The 21,996-nt window shown below is 47.4% G+C and overlaps 1 protein-coding gene across 3 annotated transcripts in view; it reads right to left on the reverse strand.

The window, feature by feature from the left end:
* TTBK1 (tau tubulin kinase 1) overlaps window positions 1-21,996 on the reverse strand; it is a 145,140-nt gene that overhangs the window by 25,623 nt on the left and 97,521 nt on the right. For all 3 annotated transcript variants that reach the window (XM_077485463.1, XM_077485464.1, XM_077485465.1), the window contains one exon: window positions 16,760-17,294. In XM_077485463.1, coding sequence (XP_077341589.1) covers window positions 16,760-17,294 — 535 coding nt within the window. The remainder of the gene's footprint in view (window positions 1-16,759; window positions 17,295-21,996) is intronic.

Below are 21,996 nucleotides of genomic sequence, written 5' to 3' on the forward strand. Positions count from 1 at the left end.
GCGGTGATATGGAATTATAATGAATAATTGGGATGAGTTATATGGCATGGTAGGAGGAGTTATATGGAATTATATAAATTATACAGAACACAGTGGATAAGTGGTTAGTGCTTTCGCCTAGCAACGCTAGGGTCGTAAGTTCAAATCCCAACCATGGCACTACCTGCATGGAGTTTGCACGTCCTCCCTGTGCCTGTGTGGGTTCCCTGTGGGTATTCCGCCCACACTTCAAAGACATGCTGGTGATATGGCATGGTAGGAGTTTATGAATTGTACAAATTAATTGGGAGGAGTTATATGGTGTTGTAGGCAGGGTGATATGGAAAAATACTGGGAGGGGTTATATGGCATGGTAGGAGGGATTATATGGAATTATACAGAATGATTAGGAGGATTTATTTATATGCTGTTGTAGACGGGGTGATATGAAATAATACAGAATAGTTGGGAAGAGTTATAGGGCATGGTAGGAGGGGTTATATGGAATGGTAGGAGGGTTTATATGTCATGGTGGGAGGAGTCATATGGCATGGTAGGAGGGGTTATATGAAATTATATTGAATGATTGAGAGGAGTTATGTCATATGTGGTGATATGGCATGGTAGGGGGGGTTATATGGAGTTATAGGAATCATACAAAGTAATTGGGAGGAGTTATATGGTGTAGACGGGGTGATATGGAAAATACAGAATAGTTGGGAAGGGTTATATGGCATGGTAGGAGGGGGTTATATGGTATGGTAGGAGGGTTTATATGGCATGGTAGGAGGGGTTATATGGAATGGTAGGAGGGTTTATATGGCATGGTAGGAGGGTTTATATGGCATGGTAGGAGGGGTTATATAGAATGGTAGGAGGGGTTATATGGCATGGTAGGAGGGGTTATATGGCAAGGTAGGAGGGGTTATATGGCATGGTAGGAGGGGTTATATGGCATGGTGGGAAGAGTTATATGGCATGGTAGGAGGGGTTATATGGAATTATATAGAATGATTGAGAGGAGTTATATGGTGTGATGGGAGGGGTTATATAGCATGGTGGGAGGGGTTATATGGCATGGTGGGAGGGGTTATATGGCATGGTGGGAGGTTATTTGGCATGGTAGGAGGGGTTATATGGCATGGTAGGAGGGGTGATATGGCATGGTGGGAGGAGTTATATGGCATGGTAGGAGGGGTTATATGGAATTATAATGAATAACTGGGAGGAGTTTTATGGTGTGTTAGGAGGGGTTATATGGAAGTGTACATCATTTTTGGGAGGGGTTATATGGCATGGTAGGAGGGGTTACATGTCATAGTAGGAGGGGTTATATGGAATTACACAGAATAACTGGGAGGAGTTTTAATGTGTTGTATGAGGCAGGGCTTGTCAAACCCCAGGCACCAGGTCGCCATGGCAAGCAGCAGTTTTTAACTGGCTGCCGCCCGAATGCTCCCCACGCCCACGCACGCCCTCCCGTTATGTATCCCGGGCTCCACCTGCCCATCTGTGGGTCCAGGTAGAGGCGGCAGGGGGGAAGGAGGAGAGCGGACACTTGTCTGCTCTCCTCCTCCCCTTCTGGTTGTTGACCCAAAAGTGATGGGTGACGTCATTTCCGGGTCCCTGTTGACAGTTTCCTCGGCCATCAAGGCCAGGCAAGAATGTAATGCAGTGCAATGTGCATTGTATTCCATTCACTAGAGCACACGGGAGACATTGGGGGTCTTTTAGACGCTTGATGTCTCATTAAAGAGAACCTGTCACCCAAAAAAATGATCACATACTGGACTTTTTGTCCCCTTTGTGATTGGGAAAAAATGCTAAAAAAAATATTTTTTTTTGGAATTGTAAAAAAAATTAAATCCCCCCCCAGCACATAAAATCCCCCCCCCCCCAATAAATTGAGGCCCCTCACATATACGCATGTACAATAGGATGCACGCATCAGATGCCTACGCCTGAAAACATCAATTGCGTTTTTGTTCCCTCTAAAATTAACTCTTAATGTGTTTTACCTTTGCGTTAATATCATGCGACATCGAAAATTGGAACTACCACTATTTTATTCTCTAGGGTGTCTGATTTCAGGAAAAAAATATAATGTTTGGGGGTTTTATGTAATCTTCAGGCCTAATTATTTTTTTTTTTAAACGTGTGCAAAGAAAGCAAAAATGGCTCTGGCTGTGAAAGAGTTAAAGGAGAAGTTCACCTTCGGGAATGCGTTATATCTTCCACCCGTAAGATTTATTTAATAAAGAAAAAAAAGCTCCAAACTTTTTTAGCTGCCTCCTAGATTCCAAGCAAATTTGTCACACCTTGGTATGGGTGATAAGGACTTATATGAGTTATGCAGAATAACAAGGAGAACATACACTATATTGCCAAAAGTATTGGGACGCCTGCCTTTACATGCACATGAACTTTAAAGAGGAGCTCCAGGCTCACCCTATCAAAAAATGTAAAGTCAGTAGCTACAAATACTGTAGCTGCTGACTTTTAATATTAGGACACTTAACTGTCCAGGGATCCTGCAATGTCGGCACCCCAGACGATTTTTTAATCGGCTCTCAGGTGCTGCTGCCGCCATTCCTTGTACGGGAAGCCGGCAGTGAAGCCTTGCGGCTTCACATGCGCGAAGTGCACTGCGCTTTGTGTATGGCCTGGCGACGGGGGATGGAGGAGGGGGCCCGAACTTCTACGGGACCTCACCACGCCGAGGTCACCCAGAAGTGGGGGTGGGTACCTGTCAAAAACAGGTACCCTCTACCCTTTCACCCCCCGAAAGTTGCCAAATGTGGCAGCGAAGCGGGGAAGGAAGCAACACAAGCGGTTCTTCCCCTTTTGGGTTGAGCTCCACTTTAATGGCACCCCAGTCTTAGTCCGTAGGGTTCAATATTGAGTTGGCCCACCCTTTGCAGCTATAACAGCTTCAACCCTTTTGGGAAGGTTGCCCACAAGGTTTAGGAGTGTGTCTATGGGAATGTTTGACCATTCTTCCAGAAGCACTCGTTTGTGCAGGCCAGTCAAGTTCCTCCACCCCAAACTCGCTCATCCATGTCTTTATGGACCTTGCTTTGTGCACTGGTCCAAATCATTTTGTGGAGGAGGGATTATGGTGTGGGGTTGTTTTTCAGGGGTTGGGCTTGGCCCCTTAGTTCCAGTGAAGGGAACTCTTAAGACGTCAGAATACCAAGAGATTTTGGACAATTTCATGTTTGGGGATGGCCCCTTCCTGTTCCAACGTGATTGCGCACCAGTGCACAAAGCAAGGTCCATAAAGACATGGATGAGTGCGTTTGGAATGGAGGAACTTGGCTGGCCTGCACAGAGTCCTGACCTCAATGCCTTTGGGATGAATTAAAGCGAAGACTGTGAGCCAGGCCTTCTCGTCCAACATCAGTGCCTGACCTCACAAATGCCCTTCTGGAAGAATGGTCAAACATTCCCATAGACACACTGCTAAACCTTGTGGACGGCCTTCCCAGAAGAGTTGAAGCTATTATAGCTGCAAAGGGTGGGCCAACTCAATATTGAACCCTACGGACTAAGACTGGGATGCCATTAAAGTTCATGTGTGTGTAAAGGCAGACGTCCCAATACTTTTGGTAATATAGTGTATGGCATGGTAAGGAGGGGTTATATGGAGTTATTTGAATTATACAGAATAATTGGGAGGAGTTATATGGTGTTGTAAGCGGGGATATATGGAAATATACAGAATAATTGGGAGGGCTTATATGGTATGGTAGGAGGCGTTATATGGAATTATATGAATTATACAGAATGATTAGGAGGATTTATTTGGTATGGTAGGAGGGGTGATATGGAATTATACAGAATAACTGGCAGGGGTTATTTGGCATGGTGGGAGGAGTTATATGGTGTTGTATGAGGGTTAATTTGGTCTTAAATGAGTTATACAGAATAATTGGGAGGGGTTATATGGCATGGTAGGAGGGATTATATGGCATGGTGGGAGGGGTTATATGGCATGGTAGGAGGGGTTATTTGGCATGGTGGGAGGGGTTATATGGCATGGTGGGAGGAGTTATATGGTGTGGTAGGATGGGGTTATATGGCATGGTGGGAGGGGTTATATGGTGTGGTAGGAGGAGTTATTTGGCATGGTGGGAGGAGTTATATGGCATGGTGGGAGGGTTTATATGGCATGGTGGGAGGGGTTATTTGGCATGGTGGGAGGGGTTATTTGGCATGGTAGGAGGGGTTATATGGCATGGTGGGAGGGGTTATATGGCATGGTAGGAGGGGTTATATGGCACGTAGGAGGGGTTATATGGCATGGTGGGAGGAGTTATATGGTGTGGTAGGAGAGGTTATATGGCATGGTGGGAGGAGTTATATGGTGTGGTAGGAGGGGTTATTTGGCATGGTGGGAGGGGTTATATGGTGTGGTAGGAGGGGTTATATGGCATGGTGGGAGGGGTTATATAGAAGTCTATGAGTGATATGGAATAATAAGCATTATATGAGATGGTAGGATGGATTATATCAGGGCTCGACAAAACCCGGGCGCCAGGTCGCATTGGCGACTAGAAATAGCGACCTCGCGCCTGGGGCAGCACAGCTGGGGGTATCCTGTCTCTGTGGACCCCCCCAGCGTGATCGCGTCAGGCCGTTCCGCCGACGGCCGAAAATTTAGGCCGCGGCTTTGAGGCCTTCTGCGGTCCTATGATTCCTTATGGAATCTGGCGCCCTCTTGTGGTCGCCGTTGGTATGACAAACCAGCAATGTTAATGAAGCTTCCTCTGCCTGTTTTATATTACCTGCCTCTTCTTCCCTTTATTTAGAACCCCCTAAACATTATATATATTTTTTATTCTAACACCCTAGAGAATAAAATGGTGGTTGTTGCAATACTGTCTGTCACACCGTATTTGTGCAGCGGACTTACAAGCGCACTTTTGTTGGGAAAAATAATTTAGTTAATAAAAAAATAAGACAACAGTAAAGTTAGCCCAATTATTTTTTATATTGTGAAAGATAATGTTACGCCGAGTAAATTGATACCCAACATGTCACGCTTCAAAATTGCACCCGCTCATGGAATGGCGACAAACTTTTACCCTTTAAAATCTCCATAGGCGACGTTTAAAAAAATTCTACAGGTTGCACGTTTTGAGTTACAGAGGAGGTCTGGGGCTAGAATTATTGCTCTCGCTCTACCGATCACGGCGCTACCTCCTATGTGTGGTTCGAACACCGATTTTATATGCGGGCAGGACAGGGCGCGTTTAAAAATTATTATTTTTTCTGCTTATTTTAACTTTTTTTTTTCCACTGTTCTTTTAAAAAAAATGTTGTGTCACTTTTATTCCTATTACAAGGAATGTAAAAATCCCTTGTAATAGAAAAAACATGACAGGTCCTCTTGTATATGAGATCTGGGGTCAGAGAGACCTCACATCTCATATTTACACTAAAATGCAATTAAAAAAATAAATAAAATGTCCCTCTAAGAGCTATGGGCAATGACTTGGAGACGGGGGGGGGGGGGGCGACGGCGCTGCTATCTTCCCCTCACTCGTCTCCATGTCAGGCCAGGGACAGGTCCGGATCGCCATCACGGACCTGGCTCCTAACTTTTTAAGCTGGCTCCTAGATTCCAAGCAAATTTGTCAACCCCTGCATTATATGGAAGAATATGTGGGGTTAGGTAAAGTTATACAGAATAAAATGATTTTGAGGGAATAGTTGGAGGTGTTTATATGGAATAAGGGATATAGAGAATGATAGGAGCGGTTATATGGAAGTATGGGTTACATGGCATGGGTAGGGTGGATTATATGAAATAATAGGATGAGATATATGGCGAGGTAGGTGAAATTATACTGGATAAAATGGAGATATTTTTGTGGAAGGAGTTATATGAAAAAAATAGGAGAAATATGGCGGTAGGAGGAGATATATAAAATAATATTTTATTATACCATTATATGATATGGTACAAGGAGTTATTTGAAGTATGAGGAAGGAGCTACAAATGAATAGTTATATAGTGATAGGAAATGTAACGTGATTAAATTATAGTTACATGGTATGGCCAGAGGGGGCTCTATGAAATAATATGGTAGGAGGGGTGGTGTGTAATATAGGGAGGAGTTATACAGGATGGTAGGAGGGGTGGTGTGTAATATAGGGAGGAGTTATACAGGATGGTAGGAGGGGTGGTGTGTAATATAGGGAGGAGTTATACAGGATGGTAGGAGGGGTGGTGTGTAATATAGGGAGGAGTTATACAGGATGGTAGGAGGGGTGGTGTGTAATATAGGGAGGAGCTATACAGGATGGTAGGAGGGGTGGTGTGTAATATAGGGAGGAGTTATACAGGATGGTAGGAGGGGTGGTGTGTAATATAGGGAGGAGTTGTACAGGATGGTAGGAGGGGTGGTGTGTAATATAGGGAGGAGTTATACAGGATGGTAGGAGGGGTGGTGTGTAATATAGGGAGGAGTTATACAGGATGGTAGGAGGGGTGGTGTGTAATATAGGGAGGAGCTATACAGGATGGTAGGAGGGGAGGAGCTATATGGCATGGTTGGAGGAATAATATGAAGCAATGGGTGAGTTATTGTACATGATGTTGTAGGAAGTTATGTGAAATAACAGGGAGGAGTTACATGATATTGTAGGAGGGGTTATGTGAAATAACAGGGAGGAGTTACATATTGTAGGAGGGGTTATGTGAAATAATGGGGAGGAGTTACATGATATTGTAGGAGGGGTTATGTGAAATAACGGGGAGGAGTTACATGATGTTGTAGGAAGTTATGTGAAATAACAGGGAGGAGTTACATGATATTGTAGGAGGGGTTATGTGAAATAACAGGGAGGAGTTACATGATATTGTAGGAGGGGTTATGTGAAATAACAGGGAGGAGTTACATGATATTGTAGGAGGGGTTATGTGAAATAACAGGGAGGAGTTACATGATATTGTAGGAGGGGTTATGTGGAATAACGGGGAGGAGTTAAAAGAAATAACATGGGGGTGTTATATGATATTCTAGGAGACTTTATATGAAATAATAGGGAGGAGTTACATGGCATGGTAGGAGGCATAACATGAAACAAACATGTTATTTGTTCTGGTAGGAGAAGTTACTTGCAGTGCCAGGAGAAAATCATCCAGTGCCCAGGGAAGAGACGGCAAATTGCGCACCCCCCTCCTTCATTATGTGTGAGCTTTAGGGCTGAAACAACCAATCGATTAATCAACAACTAATCGATTAATTTCATAATCGATTACTATTTTCATAATCGATTAATCGGCCAGTAACATAATGGGGGTTAAAAAAAACAACTAAAATGAGCCCTTTATAGTACAACAATATAATCACTACTGTAAATATTACTTTCACTGTTCTACAGTAAAAAAAAAAAAAAATGAACCCCTTCTAGTAGTAATTATCTGCTTTTTTTGTACTATAAAGGGCTCATTTTAGTCTTTTTAACCCCATTATGTTACTAAACGTCTTAGGCCTGGTTTACATCTAAATGTTTATTGGTGATTTTTGCAGAAACGCACTACAGTTCATTTACATGGTTTCCTATGGGACACGTTCACATCTGTGCTTTTTTCAGCCGCTGCCTATTTGGAAAGTATCAGGGACTTTTAACGCAAAATGGTGCTTTTTTGGTTCAATATACTTCAATGGAGAAGCTGCAGAAAAGAATGTAATGCGTTTTTGCAGCAATTTGTGTTTTTTAATCTGCCCAAAAAAAATGCAAAAAATGCAAATTGCAGTAAAATCACGTGTGCAAAAATCAAAACGCACAGCATTAAAGCACTGCAGAAACAGTTCAGTAAAAACTGCATAGGTGTGTACCGAGCCTTATGCTGGCCTCACAGATCAATTTTCAGATGAGAATATTCAGATGAAAAATCTTTGTACATTCGCTGAATGAAAGAATTTTGTTTGAAATTTTCACTTCATTTCTAAACAAAAACCACATACACTGTCTGCAAATTCCTTTGACCAAGAAGTTTTCTATTATTTCCAAATTTTCCCGTCACTGTAGTTGAAAATGAACGTCAATTTGACCCACTTTTTTTTTTTAAGGTTATTAACCGATTAATCGAAACAATAATCAGCCAACTAATCGATTATGAAAATAATTGTTAGTTGCAGCCCTAGTGAGCTTATGAGAAGGAAGTGGAGAGAGAGCACAGCCCGCCCCTCCTTCTGGCTCTCTCCTCCTCTCCTTGCTGTTTCCAGTGCTTGGCTGACAGACGTAGTGATGCCGCTGTCACTACTCCTGTCAGCCTTATAGTAGAAGGAAATTCCGGCGCCGCCATCCCTACAACACACGATGCGCCCAGGGCAGCTGTCCCTTCTGCACACCCCTTGTCTCGACCCTGGTTATATAACATAACAGAGATGAAATCTATAGCATGGTAGGAGGGGTTATATGATGTGGTAGGTGGAATAATATGAAACAAAATGGATGAGTTACGGTACATGATGTTGTAGAAGGAGTTATGAGAAATAACAGGGAAGGGTTAGGAGGAGGTATATGAACTAACAGGGTGGAGTTAAATTATGTTGTAAGAGGAGTTATATGAAGCAACATGGAGGTGTTAGATGATGTTGTAGGAGGAGTTACCTGGAAAAACAGGGAGGTTTAATATGACGTTGTAGGAGGAGTTACATGGAATAACAGGGAGGTGTTATATGACATTGTAGGAGGAGTTACATGGAATAACAGGGAGGTGTTATATGACGTTGTAGGAGGAGTTACATGGAATAACAGGGAGGTGTAATATGACGTTGTAGGAGGAGTTATTTGAAGTAACAGGGAGGTGTTATATGATGTTGTAGGAGGGGTTACATGGAAAAACAGGGAGGTGTAATATGACGTTGTAGGAGGAGTTATTTGAAGTAACAGGGAGGTGTTATATGATGTTGTAGGAGGGGTTACATGGAAAAACAGGGAGGTGTTATATGATGTTGTAGGAGGGGTTACATGGAAAAACAGGGAGGTGTTATATGACATTGTAGGAGTTACATGGAATAACAGGGAGGTGTTATATGTTGTAGGAGGAGTTACATGGAATAACAGGGAGGTGTTATATGATGTTGTAGGAGGAGTTACATGGAATAACAGGGAGGTGTTATATGATGTTGTAGGAGGAGTTACATGGAATAACAGGGAGGTGTAATATGAGGTTGTAGGAGGAGTTACATGGAATAACAGGGAGGTGTTATATGACGTTGTAGGAGGGGTTACATGGAATAACAGGGAGGTGTTATATGACGTTGTAGGAGGGGTTGCATGGAATAACAGGGAGGTGTAATATGAGGTTGTAGGAGGAGTTACATGGAATAACAGGGAGGTGTTATATGAGGTTGTAGGAGGAGTTACATGGAATAACAGGGAGGTATTACATGATGTTGTAGGAGGAGTTATCTGAAGTAACAGGGAGGTGTTATATGATGTTGTAGGAGGAGTTACATGGAATAACAGGGAGGTGTTATATGACGTTGTAGGAGGAGTTACATGGAATAACAGGGAGGTGTTATATGACGTTGTAGGAGGAGTTACATGGAATAACAGGGAGGTGTTATATGACATTGTAGGAGGAGTTACATGGAATAATAGGGAGATGTCCCATCAGATCACCAACTTGCAGTACCCATATTGCGCCCTCACACATGTACAGACTCTTGGAGTATCCCTTGTCCCAATAATAAATATTCACACTTTGCTCCTAGGCATGTAATAATGAGAAACATAATGGTGTACATATTGTACACAGCATTCCATGTGTCCACAGATCTCTCACAGCATGGTACTAATGATGGAAAGAGCCCATTGGATGGGATGACTAAAAGAGTCTGTACAGATAAAAGGACACCAGAGAATTGATAATTACTATTTATAAGGCTATTTTGTTGCCTGTTGTCTCCCGATAGAAAGTCGGAGTTAGGCTGGCCATACATTGCAGAATTCTCTTGTACAATTTTTCCTTACCAAAACCATTTAATATGAGGTCAAACCTGAACTTTTTCAAATTGTATGCAGTCAGGCAGGCCCTTGCACTGCGTAGTTGAAGGTAAATCTAAAGGAAGTTGAATAAGAAAATTGTATAATGTATGGCCAGCTTAAGACTTAAGCTAATCCATCCAGAATTGGGACTGGGGGGGGCAGTTGGATGGCCAGGACCCTTCCCTCCACTTGTATGTCAGTAACAGATGAGTCTAGGCACAGGGGGAGAACTACAAATCCCTGTATGCTTCCCATACATGCTGGGACCTATAGGTAGGTAGGCTGCTCAGCTCTGCTGCAGCACGAGGCTTAGAACTGCTATACGCTGCGGCACATCCCCTTCCCAGAAGACACCTCTGTGTTGAGCCCTTAATTATATTTAGGGCCTCCATTGCATTTCAGGGTTTAGCGGGTAGGCACAGCGGGGTTGCTAGTATGGGGGGGGGGGGGGCAGGCAGGTGGCGCAGGCTCGGGCGGTGGGGCATGCAATTCCTGTGCTCCGCCAGGTCTTCCTTCTGCAGTGCAGGTAGTCTCGCAGAGACCAGAAACTGAAAGAAGACAGCAGTCTCTCCTATTGCATGTGGCGCTGGCTTGTATCCACAGTTTGACAATGTCATCCACTCAGCGTAAAAAAAAAAAAAAAAACTACGGTGCAACAACATGAAGCGGTCAGGTCCCATCGTCCCCTATGCGTGGTGTCAGTTTCCGGAGGATATGCCTTTGACTGTGGTGTTGAGATGCCCCTCGGCAGGGCTCAGTGCTGGTGAAGGGACGGTGGAGGATGAGCCGGGTTCGGGCTGAGGACTTCGGAGTCTCCAGGAATCGGGCACACACAGAGCACTCTGTGCAAGCTGAATGGAGCAGACTCATAAAAGGGGGATCATTCTCTTCACCAACACGGGGATGAAAGAGGTTGTTGTTTTTTTTTTTTGTAGGAAGGGAAAAAAAAGGGAGCAGAACTTTGCTGGGTACCTTGGAGAGACGGGAAGCTCGCAGATGTCTTCAGGTGGTTATATTGCATTTTAGATTCCAGGCTCTCAGCTACCTGATCATGGCTGTCCCTCCTCTGGCCCTTCATGCCTCCAGCCACGGCACAACTATGTTTTGTGTGTGAAGCGTGCCCAGACCTGTTGGAGCTGGGAGCGGGAGATGCGCAGCACAGAGGGCACCAGTCTGTGGTTGCCAGCTGGCAGAGGTGCATGGCGACGGTGAGGCAGGCGTATGGGACTGCTCTCCGCGGAGCGGCTGCGCTGGATGAAGGTGCCTGTAGGATGTGGATAATGTTCTGTCTCCAGTGTTGAGGATGAGAAGACGGAAGACGCCAGTCTACGGAGGGGGCTGTACCTCGGCAGGGGGTGCTGGGAAAGCCTGTCCTCCTCCAGCTGAAAAACATCAAGAAGAGCGGAGGGAAAGGAGTCAGGCAATGTTGAGACTTGCTTCCTGCTTCTAGCTACGTGTAGCGTTAGTGCATGCTGTGGGCGTCTTCAGGGAGCACCCCCGTACCATGGGCCTGCACCACCTGCCCCTTCCCAATGGGCCTCCCTTATGGAGGAAATAGGAAAGTGTAGTTGGGATGGCTCTGAGGAACGGATTTTGCTGCAGTCAATATAAACCAGTTTACACAGTACGGAAGAAGGTGGAGCGACACAGAACTGCACAGAGAAGTCAGGATGACTACATATTACAGGAACCAGATGGACTGTGCACTGGAGACACAAGAATCAGAATTAAAGAAAATGCCAGAACCGACCTGACCCACTGCAGAGGTGATGATAGTGACTAAATTCTACCAAGGTCATCCAACCTTCTGCCATATACAACATACTGCTGAGGCTGCACTATCATAAACTCCCCAGTGTCACTACTTTATATACCCAGGGTTCAATATACTCAGTTAGACATGCAGCACAGTAATGTAGGGTGGTGGGGTCATTTCTAGTGCAGGGGGTCCTACAGGATGGAGGAAGTCAAACTGAGTGAAGAGGGTCACCCTGGGCGCAGAAGGTCATGTAGAGTGAGGGGAGTCACATTGAGTAATTAGGATCACCCTGGGCGCAGAAGGTCATGTGGAGTGAGGGGAGTCACATTGTGTGAAGAGGGTCTCCCTGGGCACAGAAGGTCATGTGGAGTGAGGGGAGTCAAATTAAGTGAAGAGGGTCACCCTGGGCGCAAAAGTTCATGTAGAGTGAGGGGAGTCACACTGAGTGAAGAGGGTCACCCTGGGCGCAGAAGGTCATGTGGAGTGAGGGGAGTCACATTGAGAGAAGAGTTTCACCCTTGGTGCAGGAGGTCATGTGGAGTGAGGGGAGTCACATTGTGTGAAGAGGGTCTCCCTGGGCGCAGAAGGTCATGTGGAGTGACAGAAGGTCATGATAAGTGAGGGGAGTCACATTGAGTGAAGAGGGTCTCCCTGGGCGTAGAAGGTCATGTGGAGTGAGGGGAGTCACATTGAGTAAAAAGGGGTAGCCCTGGGCGCAAAAGGTCATGTGGAGTGACAGAAGTTCATGTGAAGTGAGGGGAGTCACATTGAGTGAAGAGGGTCACCCTGGGTGCAGAAGGTCATGTGGAGTGAGGGGAGTCACATTGAGTGAAGAGGGTCACCCTGGGTACAGAAGGTCATGTGAAGTGAGGGGAGTTACATTGAGTGAAGAGGGTCACCCTGGGTACAGAAGGTCATGTGAAGTGAGGGGAGTCACATTGAGTGAAGAGGGTCACCCTGGGTACAGAAGGTCATGTGAAGTGAGGGGAGTCACATTGAGTGAAGAGGGTCACCCTGGGTGCAGAATGTCATGTGGAGTGAGGGGAGTCACATTGAGAGAAGAGGGTCACCCTGGGTGCAGAATGTCATGTGGAGTGAGGGGAGTAACATTGAGAGAAGAGGGTCACCCTGGGTGCAGAATGTCATGTGGAGTGAGGGGAGTCACATTGAGTGAAGAGGGTCACCCTGGGTGCAGAATGTCATGTGGAGTGAGGGGAGTCACATTGAGAGAAGAGGGTCACCCTGGACGCAGAAGGTCATGTGGAGTGAGGGGAGTCACATTGAGTGAAGAGGGTCACCCTGGGTGCAGAATGTCATGTGGAGCGAGGGGAGTCACATTGAGTGAAGAGGGTCACCCTGGGTGCAGAATGTCATGTGGAGTGAGGGGAGTCACATTGAGAGAAGAGGGTCACCCTGGGTGCAGAATGTCATGTGGAGTGAGGGGAGTCACATTGAGTGAAGAGGGTCACCCTGGGTGCAAGGGGTTAAGCTGAGTGTGGCACGGAAGTGGGACACACCAGGTGCAAGGGGTCATCAGGGGTGGAAGGTTGAGGGGTCACTATGTGTCTCTAGCTAACGTACAATAACATAACACGCACTTCTCTATGTAGAAATCCTACCATCCAGGAGCACCTTTACGGCTCAGTCACCAATGTCTAATGTTTCACATACAGAGAAGAAAAATCTACACGGTCAGAACTGGAAGACTACCAGAACGTGGAGACCAGTGCCCCAGGATAAATATAAATGAATACTATAAAATGCTGCACCGTAAGCAGGCTGAATAATGATGATCCATCATATAACACCCCAACTACAGATCCATCTGTCTTACAGCACCCACCTAGAGAAACACTCCATCCTACCATACCCTGGCTACCATGAGGGGATTGAGATGAGCCAGTAGGCACTCCTTACTTTAAGCTTCTTCTATTCAAAATTCCTTTATCCATCTACAACACCAAACCCATTTCCAAACTGCAATCCTAATCACTCGACTGCAGCCCTGAGCACTTCACCCTGACCTTGACCACCTTACCACATTCCTGTTCACCTGTCTCTAACCTTGATCACCCAACCATAGCCCTGATCACCTGACTGCATTCTTGATCTCTAGACGCCAACCCAGATTACTTGACCGCAACCCTGATCACCTGACCCCAACTCTGATGTCTTGACTGCAACCCTAAGCACTTGACCCCAATCTTGATCCCCTAACCAAGTCCCTGATCACCTGTCCCTAACCTTGATCACCCAACTGTAAATCTGATCATTTGACTGCAGCCTTAATTTCCTGACCGCAACCCTAATCACATGACCACAACCCTAATTACTTGACTGCCACCCTGATCACCTGGCCACAACTTTAATCACCTGACCGCAACCCTGATCCTCTGACCACAGCCCTGATCACCTGGCTGCACACCTGATCACCTGGTCACAACTTTAATCACCTGACCACAACCCTGATCCTCTGACCACAGCCCTGATCACCTGACCACAACCTTGATCACCTGGCCGCACACCTGATCACATGGCCGCACACCTGATCACCTGGCCGCAAACCTGATCACCTGACCACAACCCTGATTACATCATGCGATAATCTCTACAATCCAGCATTACAACTCTCCCTAGCTGATATATGCTGGTCCCTCATTCCCAAGCATACCTGGCTCTCCCTGTGCTCTGCAGGTGTGTGACCTGGAACATGACATGTATGGTGCAGAGTTGAGGCTGCTCCTGTATCAATATGTATAGCCTCTTCCTATTTATATCTGGTAGTTTGTTTTTATATCTGTTAGGATGCTATAGGGCCAAATGTGATATTTCCTCTGCAGTGAAAATTGTACCCTCGTTGGTACTCTCATAACTAGGATTATGTGAGGCTTTATTTTCACTGAAAACTATGTTTATTTTTGAGGAGCATACTGATTTGAGCAATGTGTACTCCCATCTTTCAGCCCCAGTGTGGGATCACCCCAGCAGTTTTCTGCTCATCCTGCTCCTGTCACCCTATGTTTATCCACCAGAGGTGACAGTAGATTACCCCATAGAGGTGACAGCAGATTGTGAAATCAGACAGGAATGAGAGAAGGAAAATGCTATGTCACAACGCTATCAGTTATCATTTTTCTACATCAGGGTTTCCTCCATCACAATTTTTCCAGTCTTGACTTATCCTCTCATAAGACAACCCATGTACTCAACTTACACTTCAGACTCCACTATACACTCATTCGTGAACTCCTTTTGGCTCCCAATCGGCTTCTTATTTAATTTCTAGAACTCTGCCCGTGGACTGACCTCCTAGACCAGGCATCACTAAATGGTGGACGATGGTCCAGATCCGGGCCGAGTTACTGTCCTATCCGCACCATCGCGGTCCCGTCATTTAAGAGCTGGCTTTTCCCTCAAGCCAAGGCTGCTGTCATTGTCAGCAGGGCGAGGAGTGGGAGGCTGTACAGTTCTGAGTGGTGAGGAGGAGCCAGCTTTTTCCCCAAGCCTCGGTGGCTGTCATTGTAAGCGGAGTGAGGAGCGGGAGGCTGTTCAGTTCTGAGCAGTGGGCAGGAGCTGCAGAAATTACCTTCTTAAGTTAACCAGCAATTGATTGGTTGCAAGGACACAGGGCAGTCCTAGCAACCAGTCATCATCTTGTTAATAAGAAAAGTTATCTTCAGCTACGCCCGCCACTCAGAACTAAACAGCCTCTGGCTCCTCGCTCTGCTTACAATGACAGCGGCTGAGGCTTGGGGAAAAAGCCGGCTCCTGGTTGCTGCTCTGAACTGTACAACCTCCTGCGCTCCTCTGGGTGTCCATGTAAGTAAAAGAGTAAAGGGGCAGAGGAGATGGCAGTGGTGTGAAGGGAAGGTGGGTGCAGTGGACCAGAGGACACGGTTGTGATGGCAGTGAAGGGGGTGGGGGGGGACAGTAGACTAGAGGACACCACTGTGATGGCAGTGATGTGAGCAGGCGGCAGAGGACAACGCCATGGGGGCAGTGATGTGAGGTGAGGGGGAGCAGAGAACACCCTGGAGGGGGGGGGGGGGTGTAAAGAGGGAGCAGAGGACTCTGATGTGGGGGCTGTGATGTAAAGGGGGACAGAGGACACCCTGGTGGGTGATTTGAAGAGGGGGCAGAGGACACCCTGTGGGAGGGGGGCTGATGTGAAGGGGGGCATAGGTTACTGAAGGGGGGGCGGGCATGTGAAGAAGGGGCAGAGGGCATCTTTGGGGGGGGGGTGATGTGAAAAGCAGGCAAAGGACACTGCTGTGGGGGCTATGATGTTAAGACATGGCAGAGGTCACAACTGTGTGTGCGTTTGTGTGTGGGGGTGGTGATGTGAAAAGCGGGCAGAGGACACTTCTGTGGGGCTGTGATGTGAATACAGGGCAGAGGTCACCACTGTGTGTGTGTGTGTGTGGGGGGGGGGGTGTGAACAGGGGGCAGAGGGAACTGCTGTAGGGGCTGTGGTGTGAGGACAGGGCAGGGGACACCGCTGTGGGGAAATAGGGGGTGACGGGAAGGGGGGCTGAGGACACTACTGTGAAGGGGAAACAGTGATGTGCAGGGGGACAGAGGATCTGATGTAAGAATGGGATTGTGATTTAAGAGGAGGGGATTGTAAAGTCATCACACACTGATTGGGCCTCCGTGAATTTTAATTATTTACCCCTGTCCTAAAGTGTCCCTGTGTCTAACATGGATGCTGCAGCCTATAGAATTTGACACTTCTGGCCAGTTGGTTATATCATTATGCACCCTCTAGTGCTTGCCAATAACAGCTGATAATACTATGACCACTCCAGTGCGGAAGTCCTAAATATCGTGTATACAACCTACAGCGATGATGTGTAACCAGCAATGATATTAATATGGTACCCATCTCACACTTTGGTCAACCTTGCCCATTATTATTAATCTCCAGTGTACATCTGGCATACAGAGTCTTTACATATGTAGTGTCATGTTAGGTGTATATGACATATTTTTCATCAGCTCTTGTCTTACCTGTCTCTGAGGTCCAGTGGGGTCAGATTCCCTCCTCCGCTGTCGTGATGCCGAATGGGAGTGTGATGGACTTGCAGGTGGAGCATCCCCTCTGCCTTCAGAACCTTCATGTGGGGAGGAGGGTTCTTCCTCGGCTACAGTCTGCATGGCTCGAGGCCTCACTTCATGCACTTTAGGCCTCACTGCAGCATCTCCACCCACAGTCTTTCTCCTCTCCTCCCCGTCATCCAAAGGCCGGAGTTCCTCAGGTTCTTCATCCGTTGTACCCGAGGTGGTTGGTTCTGCTCCTGGATGGAAGTCCTTCAACTCAGTCTCTTTGTCTATGATGACCCATTCCTTACTGTCAAAGTCCTCCTCCTCAGCAAGTGGAACAGAGCGGAAGGCATTACTAAGGGCTTCTTGCTCTACAGATGCCGAGACTTCCATGCGGCCACTAGCTTGCCGGTCAACCTGACCCGTGTCAATGGACAACATTTGAGCAGGCTGCGATGAGCATGCCTGGCGAGATGGAGAAGCAGGGAGGTCCATGCGTGATCTGCAGGCGACAAATTGCAAATGTGATGCTTAAAAACCTTTTATGCCATATAATGTTCATCTTCATTACCAATCCTAAAAGCTAAAGAACTGTCTTTTACTAATCAAACTCAGTTTATGATGACCAGTCAGTTATAAATGAACAGGAAAATAAACCATTACTATATCCACCTTGCCACAGTGACTGACAAGATGATCGCACGCTCTTTGCAAATATTACTTATTCAAGCCACCCAGGGACACCAAAGCTGCTGCTGTTAAATCTGTAATGCCACTCAACCACACCTTCAGGATGTGTAGGACCACAGTGGGGAGATCTCCATTCATAGCATGGCTGTATGAGGCTGAACTTGGCATTTCAAGTGAGATACTTTTGTCCCTAGCCAAAAATAAGTTCTCTGTATATTTCTACTGTGGGGAGTGTCAAGCGCTCCTGCTCATTTCAGCATCCTGGTTTTGGCTGTGCCATTCTCCTTGTCTGTCTGGCCACCTGCAAAGTGATTGATGTGGCCAGAACTCTGGGTACAGACCAAACCTGATTTAAGCCAGCCAAGCCTGCAGTCTCTAGCTTGTGATAGAGCGTGATAGATTTTGTAATACCTGATCAACTGCCTGTCTGTCTGCTCTACTCGCTAGATTATATTTCCAACCTCGGGATTGGATAACGACTATTCTCTGAGCTCCATCTGCCTTTTACCTGGACTGTCATTGAACCACTCTGCCTGTCTGCCAACTGCAAATACCTGTTTGCTTTGCTCAGTTTGTGCATGCCCTGGTGTGGTGGCCAGGCACTATAGCATTGTGTATAAGTCCTTTGGGCAACCGAGTACCGGTAGGCCTGCTTGCCTAATGGGAAAGGGGACTGTGATAACTGAAGAACACAGTAGCCAGCTATAGTGTCTGACCACCTGCATTAGGGGAAAATATGACACCTATGAGGAATCCAGACGATGGCTCTACAAGTAGAAATGCCATATCATGTGCCCTATAAAGGATGCTCCATGGGAATAATAAAACTCGCAGCAAATCAAAATCCAGAACAAAATTTCTACTTTACTTTTTGTTGATTGAAGGACATAGGAAGTCTTGTACTGTTGGGACATCCAAAAGCTGTCCAACTGAGGGGTGGGCAACAGCAACAAACGAAAAAAACCCATAAAACTGAAAAACAGAATTGGGCACTTACTGCAGCTCAAAGTGCCACCTAAAGGACCTTATGATCGAAGCTGGCATCAGATGAGGCCTGCACATCCACCTGATAAAATATGGAGAACTTGTAAATAGAAGATCAGGCAGCACCTCTGCAGATCTCAGTGCCTAATGACAAAGAGCCCAAGAGAGGCACAAGATCTAGTGGAGTGTGTCTTAACAGGAAAGGGTGAAACCTGATCATTAGAACCATAAGCTTGGATGATGGCCTGTCTGAGCCACTGAGAAATAGTGGAAGGAGAAACTAGTTCACCCTTACTGGGCCATGAGAGAGAGAGAGAGAGAGAGAGAGAGAGAGAGAGAGAGAGAGAGAGAGAGAGAGAGAGAGAGAGAGAGAGAGAGAGAGAGAGAGAGAGAGAGAGAGAGAGAGAGAGAGAGAGAGAGAGAGAGAGAGAGAGAGAGAGAGAGAGAGAGAGAGAGAGAGAGAGAGAGAGAGAGAGAGAGAGAGAGAGAGAGAGAGAGAGAGAGAGAGAGAGAGAGAGAGAGAGAGAGAGAGAGAGAGAGAGAGAGAGAGAGAGAGAGAGAGAGAGAGAGAGAGAGAGAGAGAGATATTCTGATGTAAACTCTCACAGCCCAAACTACATCCAGGCAATGGAGGGGGATCTTCCAGCCAGACAGAAGGATGGATGGGCAACTCCTGGTTGAGGTTGGAGGCCAAAACGACCTTAGGTTAGAAATAAATTTGGGGCCTCAACACCACCTTGTCCTTGTATTAGACCCAAAAGGGCCTTTACAAGACAAGGCCAATAGCTCAGACATTCAACCTGCAGAGATAATGGTAACAAGAAATAATTCTCTGAAGGTCTGGGGGACTTGAAAGTCCAAGATTTGCAGGCAGACTAGGTGCCAGACTTGGGTTTGGACTTTGAGTTCAACGCCACAAGGTAACTAAAAACACTGTAGGCTTATTTTGCTGATGAGGGATCCAGGTCAACCCCGATAAGGCATTGTCCTGTAAAGGTCATGCAGAACATAGAAGAAGCACTGCAGCAGTCCTGGGAGAAGATTATACATCACCCTGGGCAAAGATGCCAGATTGAACCCCCCCCCTCCCTTTATGATGTACAAGCTTAGGAGGAGGAGGGGGAGCGAGCGCACAGTCCACACCTCTTCCCCAGGGCCGTCTTTAACGCAGGGCAAAAGGGGCAGCTGCCCTGGGCCCTGTCAATGCTGGGGGGCCCAAGGCAGCTGCCAATTAAGCTCTGCGCTTCCCGCAGTTTTCCGGAGTAGCGGGTGCAGCCGATTTCAACACCCCCCCCCCCGCGCTCTCCCCAAGTGCTGGCCATATTTATTATAAAGGAGGAGAGTGGGACAGCTGTGGGCTTCGTGTGTTTGTGAGCCCGCTCGTCCGCTTCTCCCTCTGTAAGGATCTCCGGAATCAACGACAGAGTGAGAGCTGCGCTCCGTGTTCCTCCCGCCCCCACCCCCGCCTGGCAGACCTGTGCAGCACACAGCCGAGTGAAGTTTTCTGGCTGTGTGCTGGGTCTGATAGGTGGACTCCAGAGACTATGTTGCACCGCCGTGTGATCAGGTAAGAAAGACCAATGAGGGGGGGGGGTACAGAAGTGAGAGGTGGACATGGGAGCGTACAGAGGTGGAGGAGGTACAGAGGTGGACATGGGGAGGTACAGAGGTGGACATGGGGGGTTACAGAGGTGGACATGGGGGGTTACAGAGATGGACATGGGGGGTACAGAGGTGGACATGGGGTGGTACAGAGGTGGAGTAGGTACAGAGGTGGACATGGGGGGGTACAGAGGTGGACATGGGGGGGTACAGAGGTGGACATGGGAGGTACAGAGGTGAACATGGGGGTTACAGAGGTGAACATGGGGGTACAGAGGTGGACATGGGGGGTAGAGAGGTGGACATGGGGGGGTACAGAGATGGACATGGGGCGGGGGTACAGAGGTGGAGGAGGTACAGAGGTGGACATGGGGGGGTACAGAGGTGGACATGGGGGTACAGAGGTGGACATGGGGGGCTACAGAGATTAACCCAGAGGTGGACGGGAGTACAAAGGTTGACATGGGATGTACAGAGGGGGACAGGGGGGTACAGAGGTGGACGGAAGGGATAAAGAGATTCATGTGGATTGGGGGGGATACAGAGGTGGATGGGGGATAAAGAGGTGATCTGTGGATGGGGGGATGCAGAGGTGAACATGGATGGGGGGTACTACAGAGGTGGATGGGGAAAACAAAAGTGGACAGGGGGGGGGGTACAGAGGTTGACGGAAAGATATAGAGATGAACATGGATGGGGGTACAGAGGTGGAGGGGGGGTACAGAGGTGGAGGGGGGGATACAGAAGTGAGCTGTGGGTGGGGGGGGGGGGGGGGCAGAGGTAGACAGGTGTTACAGAAGTGATCTGTGGATAGAGGGGTACAGAGGTGAGCTGTGGATAGAGGGGTACAGAGGTGAGCTGTGGATGGAGGGGTACAGAGGCGAGCGTGGAATACAGAGGTGGACTGTGGGTGGAGGGGGGTACAGAGGTGAGCTGTGGGTGGAGGGAGGTACAGAGGTGAGCTGTGGGTGGAGGGGGGTACAGAGGTGAGCTGTGGGTGGAGGGGGGTACAGAGGGAGATGAGCTGTGTGTTGAGGGAGGTACAGAGGTGAGCTGTGAGTGGAGGGGGGTACAGAGGTGAGCTGTGGGTGGAGGAGGGTACAGAGGTGAGCTGTGGATGAGGGAGCAGAGGTAAGCAAAGTGATGTGCAGAGGTGACCAATAGATGGTTACTTTGGAGGAGGGGGGAGGATATGCAAGTACTGCCCCTTGTGCTGATTTTTCCTCCCCCCCCCCCCACATCATCTTGAACTCCCCCATCTCTCCCCCCCCCAATCATCCTGGACTTCCCTATCCCCCCATCATCTTGGACTCCGCTATCTCTATAATAGGAGCACATATATAATAATGGATAGATAGAGGGCAGGTAAGCTTGGAGGGAGACCACTCCTCCTAAAAGGGGTGCACTGGACAACCAGCAATAGCACAAAGGCAGCAAAGGCGCAACTGGAGTACGGCTGGAGCCAGGCACACAACAACAGAGAAAAATTCCCAGCTCAACTTACCAGCCAGCCTGCAACAAACCGAATTGTGCTGTCTAACAGTTCACATTAAAAACAGAGGTTTAGTTTGAACAAATTTGCAAATACATGCATAAGCTGCCGAGGCTCCGGTAAAGCACCCCCAGTATTATCTGCAGTCTTAACTCTATATATTTAGTTTTTCTCAGTGCAAATAGCAAGGAGTTCCCAGTGCTTCCCCCAAATAGTCTTACTCAGCAGTGTGAGTCTTCAGAGACAGGATAGGTGCTGAGGCAGCGCTATAGCTTTGGACCTGGAGAGTGATCCATCATGGCTAACTTGCTGCCAGCACAGGATCTGAAAAGTGAGAAAAATGTGGAACTCATTGCCTGAATGTTATTTTTCAAACTAGTCTTACATCACTCAGTCCCGCTGGGTCCAGGTAGGGCACTGAAACGCCAGTCTTAGG

This window comes from Lithobates pipiens, unplaced genomic scaffold (genome assembly GCF_037356315.1).
Source record: "Lithobates pipiens isolate NorthernLeopardFrog02 unplaced genomic scaffold, aLitPip1_a1.2 Scaffold_18, whole genome shotgun sequence".
NCBI lineage: Eukaryota > Metazoa > Chordata > Amphibia > Anura > Ranidae > Lithobates > Lithobates pipiens.